This window comes from Palaemon carinicauda, chromosome 11 (assembly GCF_036898095.1).
Source record: "Palaemon carinicauda isolate YSFRI2023 chromosome 11, ASM3689809v2, whole genome shotgun sequence".
Classification (NCBI taxonomy): Eukaryota; Metazoa; Arthropoda; class Malacostraca; order Decapoda; family Palaemonidae; genus Palaemon; species Palaemon carinicauda.
The window spans coordinates 101,754,536-101,767,035 of NC_090735.1; the positions used below are offsets into that span (position 1 = coordinate 101,754,536).

The following is a 12,500-nucleotide window of genomic DNA, read 5'->3' on the forward strand; positions in this document are numbered from 1 at the left end:
ATATATATATATATATAAATATATATATATATATATATATATGCATAATTTTTAACTTATTCCCATGAAATCATTACATGATTAATTATTGTCTTACCTTTCTTTCTGTCTCGAGGATCACACCAACTTAGAAGACCCTTCCCAACCATTTTGACGGAATCAATCACAATCTCTTGAATGTCATATCTTAATTTCATCACATTCTTTCCATCTACAAACACCTGAGAGTGGATCATGCATTAGTAATTGTTATCTGGAACACATTAAGCAAAGCATAATAGTCTTCCCTTTTCATCTTAGAGAGGGTAGATTTAAGTGATAACCCTTTCTAGTTTCCTTAGACTTGTAAAAACATCGAATTCAGACGTCAACTTGCGTAAATAAATCAGTTATTTAACGTACAGGAAATAGAATTTTCCGTTCTTTTTTTTTCTACCAATAAACAACAAAGATGATCTTCTACAGCTAATTAAATCTCTTCTTCTCTTTAGTGGTTAAATAAACTAGATGTGTGTTCTTTTTAATCATGGTTACCCATACAAATAACAACTGTGTAGAGCTTAGTTCATTTTACTGAATGTAAGACTAGCGGAGCACTGACAGTGCTTATGCTGTGTCACAGACTTGTCTTGAGGATGATGAGAAAGCTTATTAATATCATTGATATTGCAAATCAAACCGGCAACCAAGTTACAAAATAAAATGCTACATATTTAAATGCTCTATTAAGGAAACCGCCATTTTAAGGCAAGATAGGAGAAAGAAAGAGTAAACTATAAAAGAGACAACAAAAAATTGAAAAGTTAAAATAACAAGTAACATAAAAACCGATATGAGATTAACGATAAAACGAGGAAAACAGAATTCATTTCCTTGTTGGTTTATATAGTTTTACAAAACGTGGAAGCAAACATGATTACACATTGAATTCAGTAACGGCAATTACAGATAACACCAATTCTGATAAAGTTGGGTGTGGTTACCCAGTTCGCAAAGTTGGCCCGATTGTTGCTCGGGGACAAACTATCAAAGACATACGAAATAGTGGCATGGCCACAGGTTGTCTACCATAAGATTGGGATGTGGCCATTATCAGTTAAAATATCCTTGCATTACAGTTATATCTACACAAGGAATAAGGAAGTGAATTAAAGATTGTCGTCTGTACTTTTATGTGCTGATGATTGGTAAAACCCTCGTCCCTTTAGGTCGAACATTAATAACTATTGTAAGATGAAAATTAACCAAAGAAGAATTTCTGATCAGCAGAAAGACTTAAATTATCATAATACTTCATTCCGCAATATTTAGGTTAATAACTGTAACTTTTAGTGGCAGAACTTAGCAAACGCATAAACACTACTTGGTGGAAGACCAGGCATCAAAGTGATGAAGACTATAAGGAAAAAAATTACTCGGGATTTTAACTTTGTTCACCAAAGAGGAAGATTTACTATTACTTTCAGTTTGGGAGTTTGAGTTCCTTCATAAAGTCTGTTGAATATATTTTCTTTTCAGAAACTTTCAGTAAGTTTGGGGGTTTACAACGGAAGCATGATATTGTTCTATGTCGAACAAGGTGCTAACTGCGGTACGCATATCTAAATTAATTGATCCACCAAAGCTTATTGTTTGTCTCATTATAATTCCTCTCTGGGTGGAATAGGTTAAACGTTCCAGTCAGTAAGCTTCTTAATTATATTTATTAGCATTATTCAATTTTTAACAAACTTATGTTTACCAATATGTGAGTTTATCCACTGTTTTTATTTTTTTTCGAAATTTATGTCAGTTTTCATATATGAGGTCACTTGCATGGCGCAAAGCAAAATATGCTAGTGAAGAATTACACTCTTCTCCCCTTCTTACACTGATGAGTGTTAGAGATACAAGTGGCTTTAGCGTCAGCTGGATACAACCGGATGGCTAACCGAATGTCAGATCTAATCATTATCCCCTGAGTCGGGACAGTTCCCTCACTCTCCTCCTCTAAAGTCAACATAGGTTAAAAATAAGTTTTTTTGTCTAAGGATTACATCAAGTGCAGTCTCTAACAGGCACTCAAAAAGATAATCATCAATGAAGAAATGAATGTAGTCCGGCTCACAATATATTATTTCCTCCGCCTTCTTCTATATAGAATTCCATGACAAATACTCAGACAATAAATATCCAGCCCTGCTCGACTCATATCATATATAGACGCAGTTCTGCGGTGTTAGGTGAAAGTGTGGGTATCAATCATCGGCAGAGAACTCTAAGTGACATAATTTACAAAAAGATAATTTGAAATAGAAGATTAAGACCTTACTTAACACAATAGACACGGGAGGTTAGGATATTAAAGTTTGAAGTAATAAGCATAAAAACAAAATTACTGAACAAACGAAGTTTATTGAATAGATCGCAAGGCCATGTTGAATTTTAGTACTATCAACTATATTAAGGAACAGAGTAAAGACTACGAATTAGAATAAAATAAACAGTAAAAAATACAGGTTTAATAATCACATTTTGGAAAATAATATATTTCGAATGTGCAATATGATCATCCCTAAAGATCGATGATAATGGTCTCTGATGTAATCTACGTTATGTAACCAAAAGTGATTCTCCGTGGCTGTAATATCACACAGATCCGAGAAGTACTGATGAAAATTAAATGCAAAAGGATTTCATTGTCCCAATAATCTGGTTAACAGCTTTTCCTCTCTTGATATGCTTTCACATCTATCACTTGCAAAGGAAACAAACGTAAAATAAATGAGGAAAATAATGAGGTGAAACTAAGAGAGCAAACATATTTAATTGCAATATCTAAGAACTAACAAGAGCTGCAAATAACTAGCTGGACAAGTGTTCCCATTAACTATTTAGTTTGGTTTTTCATTTCCTGTTCTATGGCTGGCTGTTCCTAATCTATTCGGTGATCGTTTTACGTTGATGAGTAGTTTCTAGAAAGAGAATTAAACGTACAATAGAAGTCCCTAATGGAAAAAATCCGATTATGTTGATTAAGAGAAACCATAGACTATTAAAAATGAAGATAAATTTACTTACAAAATGTATAGCTAGAATACTGTCTCTCCTTGTCAGAAAAAAAAAAAATTTACTACGTATGATAAAAAAAAAGAATCTTCCAAATCGTGGTCTCTGTTTTTTCAAACAACAGGAATGTATAATGCTGACCAGCTTTAAAAGCAATTTCATCTCTGACACTTTATTTGATATCGATACACATGGATACCAAACATTCGGCTTACCTTAACATCACTGGCTTCCATTACCAGGGTTACGTTAAGCCACGAATCGTCATAGGCTTGAAGAGTGGTTCTGTTTATACGGGATATCTTATCACCCAGAGATATTTTTATAGCTTGAAATGAATCTGCAGGTTTCAGGAAAAATGCATTTCGTTTGTTGAAGCGATGTCCTTCAAGTTTTCCTGCTGTTTGTAAGCATTCTGCGGACAGATGATAGTTACTTCTAGTACACTACAGTGAAAAAGAACAAATGCATTATCTTAACTTTCTACTTAGTAGTACTTAATATAACTTAACAATTAAAGACCAGATAATGAGGCTTATGAAATTTTTTTTATATATATATACAGGCTATTTGGAAAGAAAGTTTAATAACAATATATATCAAAATTACAACAAATTACCGATTTAACTTTATACGCATTAAAGTCTTTCATGAATTCTCAAGTAATATGTAGATTTTATGAATGAATGAAAAATGAGCTTACTGAAGATTTACTACAGAAAGATATCAATAATAAGTAAATAAGAAGTGGTGACTTTCTCCTTTCCATTTCTTTAATCAACCTCACCTATGTCTTTGCAATTAAAAGTCAGCTTAGCATTGGAAACACTTTCCACTGTCATCGTCATCGGTGCTTCCAAAGAAGTTGAAAACCATTTCGGTTTGTAAGTTTCTCTAAAAAGCATCTGCGGGAATGTGATTCTAATTCTTCGACTGCAGTATGTGAAACTGTTATAATGATAAGAACAGGTCTGTCTGTTATCCACGTCCAAGGTAACGTGCGTTGTCAGAGGTATACTAATACTGATCTTAACGTTTTCCTCATGCTTTCTCTCAGGACATTGCAAACGTTCGAGTCTTTGGCCACCTTGGAACCAAAGGGCCAAACTGCAATTCACACCGTTGACGTCAGAAATAATGGCAGAGATATTCCAGTCCTTTTGATTGGCGAGAACAGTGAAGAACAGACTTTCACTAAACGTTACAAACACTGTGGGCTTTAGGATGCTGCTAAGGTCGACTTCTTCACAATCTAGAAATGATATAAGAAACGGAGAAATATTAAGCCATATTATACCAGATGTTTTGCAGTACCTCTATGCTTGGATAAACTTTTTTATCTCTTTCTATGTACTAAAATTAGGTAGTTTGTAAAATCATCAGGACATCAAAAGCATCTTCATCCGAAAATATATAGCTTCAGATCACTTTATTGAAATCATGAAATGGTAATAATCATATTACTCCTTGAAATAATTTAGTATCAGGTAATTATCTATAAACATAATAGCCCAACAACACATGTGCATATGTACACAAAGACATATTCTGATATATATATATATATATATACATACATACATACATACATATATATATATATATATATGTGTGTATATATATACATATACATATATATATATATATATATTTATATATATATATATATATATATATTATGTGTGTTGTTATATAACTTTATGGTGATTTTAGTTGGGTATTTTGAGAAGTATGAAACATGCAACGGCGGTAATGAACGTTTTAGATCAGTGGCCAGGGTAGTTCCTAATAAGAGATGCTCCAAGTCCAATAGAATAATGCTAAAACAACTATTAGTAGAAAACAGATGCATAGAGCATCATGAGACAGGGAAGTCCAAAAGCCGATAGTTAATAGCATCATAGCCACAGTTTTGTATCAATCACTCAGTTTTGAGCTGGTCCGAGAAACTGGTCACCTATCTACTAATGTCTTTTAGTATAGGGCATAAATAAAAATTAGCTGGGTCTTGTAGAAGTAAAGATCAGGCACTACCGAAAAAGAAGGGGGCACCCGCTCACACATATCTTTCATAATGAAATAAAGACTGTGTAACCAAATATCGATGCTTATCTCATACCAATTTGTCATTGATAGCCATATGCAACATCAACAACATTGCATATATATATATATATATATACTGTATATATATATATATATATACATATTTATATATACAGTATATATACATATATGTATATATATATATATATATATATGTATATATATATATATATACTGTATATATATATATATATATACATATTTATATATACAGTATATATACATATATGTATATATATATATATATATATAAATATATATGTATGTATATATATATATATATATTTATATATACAGTATATATACATATATGTATATATATATATATATATGTATATATATATATATATATATAAATATGTATATATATACTGTATATATATATATATGCATATATATATATATATATATATAAATTATATATACTGTACATATATATATATATATATATGTATGTATATATATATATGTATGTATATATATGCATATATATATATATATACAGTATATATATATATATATATATACATATATATATAGATAGATATATAGATATATATACAGTATATATATATATATATATATGTATATATATATGTATATATAAAATATATATATATATATATATATGTGTGTGTGTGTGTGTGTGTGTTTGTATGTGTTTGTATGTGTAGTGTGTGTTTATTTGCGTGTGTACGTTTGTGCGTGTGAATCTGTTCATGAATATATATATATATATATATACATATACGTGTGTGTGTATATATATATATATATATATATTTAACAAATTAGGAAAGTTATTAGAGTAAAGTAAATTTCTCATTTGTTTAAGTCAACCTTGTTATAGTTTTAAGTGGTTTCCACTATAGCTTAAAGTAGTTTTAAAGTGGTGTGTTGTTGATTGCTCCTCGCCTTCTCCCCGCTAAATTGCCTTCTTTTGAACTATCGTGTTGACGATTTTATTTTGTTTGCACGAGTGATGACGAAAGCGAGTTGGTATCGGAGGTGGGTGCTCGGACAGAAGACAGTTCGGGCTTGAGCACTCCCCGATCCACAAACCCTAAGCTGCATTGACCATTGAAAATTTTCCTGACGACCGCTTATCTGTTGATTTTGACCACGGCTCTGGAAAATGATTGCCGGATTCTCGTCTTGGTGTATCGTTTGCAGGTGCTCTTGTCACCTGCGATTCGAGTGTTGCCTTGCTTTTGGACAGTGTATTCCAGAGACTGGCAGGAGCTACTGTCACCTGCGACTGGAGTCTGCCCCGCCGTTTCCTGACGTGAGGGAGATCCCAGGGAGTTGGTCGAATCTCTGGCTACCTGGTTCCAGCTAATTACTGCAGCTGCAGTGGTGTTGGGAGCTTGCATGCTCGTCAGGTGGCCAATAGGGAGGCCGTTACCAGGTAAGGCAGAGTATCTCTGCTTGCTAGCGGATTATTGGACCTGGCATACTGTGCCTGCCCTACTTATTGGAAGGAAGAGAGGATAACGTCTTTAGTTGTGCATCTCCCCTCATTTATTCTTGCTGAGAAATGAGGAGCCTTGTACTCATTTTTTAGTTAGATTAGTTTATTTATACATATATTTTGTCATATTTCTTTTGTCGTGGTGACCATAGGTACGGTTATCCCGGTGAAGATAGTTAAAGGCAGGTTTGCTTTGTTGTTATATAATAGGGAAATCAATTATAATTATTTTCATGTGGTTAGTAGCTACGACTTCTTTTAGTCTATCAGTTAATTTAATGTTAATGTCTGGTCTGGGCAGCTAAGTTTAAGGATCCTATCGGGTTAATTATTTATTTTTATTATATCTTTGTTTGAGCCTTATCTCATTAAATATAGAGAATCCAGAGTGATTCAGGCTTATGTGTAATAGGTGTTTTTGATCGTATGGTTGTGATATTTGTAATACCAGACAAGGTTGACTTGTATTTGTGTTAGATTTAAGTTTTAGATATTGTGAAGTTTATTGATTGTTTTATTTCCTCTGACTTTTAGCCCTGAGTTACATTTTTACTGACAACAATCATTGAAAGAACTTTAGTTACGCCTCCCAGGGGTCGTAACAAAAGTAAAATACCAGAAGACAAAGTGCTCCAACATTAAACTTAGCCCTGTGAGGAAAGAAAATAAAGGGATAGAAAAATATAATAAATAAAAAAATATAAAATATTTTAGGAACGATAACATTTGAATAGATTGGTCATATATAAACTATAAAATGAGACTTATGTTAGCTTGTTCAAAATAAAAACACTGATTCAACCACTTGATTAGGGAGATCATTCCACTATCTGGTCACAACCTGAATAAAACTTCTAAAATATTCTGTAGAATTAACTACATACCTATATAGTACTACATACAGGATAGTACAGCCTGAGAAGGAATGAATGCAATGGATGTTCTTAATTAAGAAACTTTTTATGTAGCATTCATAAAAACCAAATTAATGACAGTAACAGAGATCGTTGTGAAGATCAAGAATAATTAATTTAATGGCTAGCAAGTTTATATCCATCAAATTAAGATGAGAGCTAGCAGCTGAAGGCTAGACAGGAGAAAAATACTCGAAACAAAGTAAAATAAATGAATTAAAACATTTCGTAAGGATACACTGATCAATGAAAAGCTTAAAAGCCATTTTGAAGAAGAAACAGACCGAGCATGTTTCTCAAAGTAAATCTGCAATCAAGAATCACTTCTAGAACTTGAATGAGTTGTACAGTATATAGTTGAAGAGATATCGTCAATGTAAAGATCTGGATGTAGAGGAACCACTGCCATCAACCTACTTACAATCATACTTCGAATTTTGCTAGGATTCAATTTCGTTCCCCATAATTTGCGCAATGCACTAATAATAGTTAGATCTCTACTGAGGGATTTTACAGCCATGGGTCTATATTCAGAACATAGAATTAATGCAGAGTAACATCATCTGCATAAGTAATGAGTTAGTCCAAACCGCATATGCGTATATAGTATGAAAAGTAATAGGCAGAGAACACTACCCTATTAAACACCACCCATTCTATCCCTATACACACCATGGTGAATATCAAAATCTACTCTGCAATCTATTACTTAGAATTCAATAATTATTAAAAAAAAAAAAAAAAATATTTCCATCTGTTAAAGTTTGAAAAAATGGCTTCCTGGTTAACAGGGTCAAAGGTAGCACTGAAATCATGGCCACATCATACAAACTTCCTGACCACAATCAAGGGATTTCTCTATAGTATTGGAGATTGTTAGAAGTGCCAAACTAAAAATTAGGGAGCAGATGATTACCTTCAGCATAATCATTTAGACGTTTCGGCAAAAGATGTCCTAAAACTAGAACTGATTGTGTTTAAGAATGTCTTGGGATTCTATTTCCTCTCTCTTTAATTTTACCCTAATTTCCATGCTTTTCTTTATTAGGTTTTGGGGCTTTTCAGAAGATTTTCTATGAATCATATTTACAAAATTTTCCATCTATATCTTATATTGATTCTAAAACAAATTTTAACTTACTACTTATTTCTTATCTACTTGTCCCCACACACGCGTACACGCATACACACACACACACACACACATATATATATATATATATATATGCATATATATATATACATATATATGTATATATATGTATATATATATATATATATATACATACATATATATGTATATATATATATATATATACATATATATACATATATATATATGTATATATATAAATATATATATATATATATATACATATATATATATATATATACATATATATATATATATATGTATATATATATATATGTATATATATATATATATATATATATATATATGTATATGCATATATATATATACATGTATATATATATATATATGTATATATATATATATATGTATATATATATATATATATGTATATATATATATACATATATATATATATATACATATATATATATATATACATGTATATATATATGTATATATATATATATATATGCATATATATATGCATATATATATATATATGTATATATATATATATATGTGTATATATATATATATATATATGTATATATATACATATATATATATATATGTATATATATATATATATGTATATATATGTATATATATATATGTATATATATATATATATATATGTATATGTATATATACATATATATATATGTATGTATATATATATATATATATATGTATATATATATGTATATATATATATATGTATATATATATATATATATATGTATATATATATATGTATATATATATATACATATATATATGTATATATATATGTATATATATATATATGTATATATATATATATATATATATGTATATGTATATATATATATATATATACATGTATATATATATGTATATGTATATGTATATTATTATTATTATTATTATTACTATCCAAGCTACAACCCTAGTTGGAAAAGCAAGATGCTATAAGCCCAGGGGCTCCAACAGGGAAAAATAGCCCAGTGAGGAAAGGAAATAAGGAAATAAATAAATGAAGAGAACAAATTAACAATAATTCATTCTAAAACAAGTAACAACGTCAAAACAGACATGTCATATATAAACTATTAACAACATCAAAAACAAATATGTTATAAATAAACTATAAAAAGACTCATGTCCGCCTGGTCAACAAAAAAGCATTTGCTCCAACTTTGAACTTTTGAAGTTCTACTGATTCAACCACCCGATTAGGAAGATCATTCCACAACTTGGTAACAGCTGGAATAAAACTTCTAGAATACTGCGTAGTATTGAGTCTCGTGATGAAGAAGGCCTGGCTATTAGAATTAACTGCCTGCCTAGTATTACGAACAGGATAGAATTGTCCAGGGAGATCTGAATGTAAAGGATGGTCAGAGTTATGAAAAATCTTATGCAACATGCATAATGAACTAATTGAACGACGGTGCCAGAGATTAATATCTAGATCAGAAATAAGAAATTTAATCGACCGTAAGTTTCTGTCCAACTAATTAAGATGAGAATCAGCAGCTGAAGACCACACAGGAGAACAATACTCAAAACAAGGTAGAATGAAAGAATTAAAACACTTCTTCAGAATAGATTGATCACCGAAAATCTTGAAAGACTTTCTCAATAAGCCTATTTTTTGTGCAATTGAAGAAGACACAGACCTTATATGTTTCTCAAAAGTAAATTTACTGTCGAGAATCACACCTAAAATTTTGAAAGAGTCATACATATTTAAAGAAACATTATCAATACTGAGATCCGGATGTTGAGGAGCCACCGTCCTTGACCTACTTACAATCATACTTTGAGTTTTGTTAGGATTCAACTTCATACCCCATAATTTGCACCATGCACTAATTCTAGCTAAATCTCTATTAAGGGATTCACCAACCCTAGATCTACATTCAGGGGATGGAATTGATGCAAAGAGAGTAGCATCATCTGCATATGCAACAAGCTTGTTTTCAAGGCCAAACCACATGTCATGTGTATATAGTATGAAAAGTAATGGGCCAAGAACACTACCCTGTGGAACACCGGATATCACATTCCTATAATCACTATGGTGCCCATCAACAACAACTCTTTGAGATCTATTACTTAAAAAATCAATAATAATGCTAAGAAACGACCCACCCACTCCCAACTGTTTCAGTTTGAAAACAAGGGCCTCATGATTAACACGGTCAAAGGCAGCACTAAAATCAAGGCCAATCATACGAACTTCCCGACCACAATCAAGGGATTTCTGAACAGCATTGGAGATTGTAAGAAGGGCATCACATGCTCCAAGGCCTTTACGAAAACCAAATTGCAAACTAGGGAGTAGATGATTACCTTCAGCAAACCTGTTAAGACGTTTTGCCAGAAGACGTTCAAAAACTTTAGATAATATGGGAGTTATGGAAATTGGGCGGTAATCAGTGGGACTTGAGCTACCACAAACACATTTACATAGAGGAGTAACATTACCAATTCTCCAACTAGTGCTAAAAGCTCCTCTTCTTGCTAACTTGCGCAAAATAACAGATAACTTTGGAGCTAAGAAATCTGCTGTCTTTATAAAAAACAAAGGAAAAATACCATTTGGGTCTACACCTCCATAGGCATCAAGGTCCATCAACAGAGCTTTAATCTCACGAGATCGAAAAGCTAAACTAGTTAGTTTAGCCTCAGGAAAACAGGAATGAGGAAGTTCAAGTTTTTCATTACTCTGTTTACTGTCGAAAACATCAGCCAAAAGGGTTGCCATTTCCTTTGGACAGTGAGTGACTGAGCCATCTGGTTTGAGTAAAGGAGGAACTGTTGCATCTACACCAAAGAGTGCAGATTTAAGGGTAGACCACCATTTATGTTCCTGAGTTGTACCAGAAAGTGTTTCTTTTATGGTTAAATTGCACTCCTTTTCAGTTGAGGCATAAACTCTCTGAGCAAAAGCTCGAAGCTGAGTATAGTTGCTCCAGGTCAAATCTGATCTGTTACCCTTCCAAAGATGATAGGCCTCCTGTTTCTCCAAATAAGCACGTCTACAATCATCATTGAACCACGGTTTGTCCTTCACTCGGTACCTTAGCACACGAGAAGGGATACGCCTATCAATTATGTTGACTAGATTCTCATTCAAAGGGACAACAGGATCTGCACTATCATATAATTGTGACCAATTCAAGCACAAAAGATCATGCAAAATCCCATTCCAGTCTGCTTGGGATTTCATATAAATTTTACAAGAATATGATATATCAGGGACAGGCTGCTCAGTCTTCACTAATAATGAAATCAAGGCATGATCAGATGTCCCGACTGGAGAACCAACCTTACTAGTTATAACGCCAGGGGAGTCAGTGTATACGAGGTCCAAGCAATTACCAGACCTGTGAGTAGCTTCATTTATGATTTGCTCACAGCCTGATTCAGTGGCAAAGTCTAAAGCTCTTAAGCCATGGCGATCGGTAGGAGAGATAGAACTTAGCCACTCCCTATGGTGAGCATTAAAATCACCAACAAAGACAAAAGAAGCCTTTCTATCATCTTCTTGTATCTTAGCCATAATGGTAAGAAGACAAAAGAAGATAGAATCATCTATGTCTGGATTCCGGTAGATCGAACACAAATAAAAGTTGTTATGCCTGCCACAAACTTTTATTACCTGAATCTCATGACATCCACATTGATAGCAGGACTTATGAGAAGCAGGGTACTCGGTCCTAATATACACCGCCATTCCCCTGGCCCTAGGGATGGCATCACGTTTCAACATTATTGGCTTCTTAAAACCAGTTATAAGGAGCTCAGATGAGTGCCT

The 12,500-nt window shown here is 32.2% G+C and overlaps 1 protein-coding gene across 1 annotated transcript in view; it reads right to left on the bottom strand.

Moving 5' to 3' along the window:
• The window catches only part of LOC137649736 (uncharacterized), a 29,821-nt gene that overhangs the window by 15,055 nt on the left and 2,266 nt on the right, over positions 1-12,500 (bottom strand). The window contains exons 2-4 of the mRNA XM_068382687.1: positions 3,836-4,300; positions 3,264-3,463; positions 98-221 (exon numbers count right to left, since the gene is read on the bottom strand). Coding sequence (XP_068238788.1) covers positions 98-221; positions 3,264-3,463; positions 3,836-4,300 — 789 coding nt within the window. The remainder of the gene's footprint in view (positions 1-97; positions 222-3,263; positions 3,464-3,835; positions 4,301-12,500) is intronic.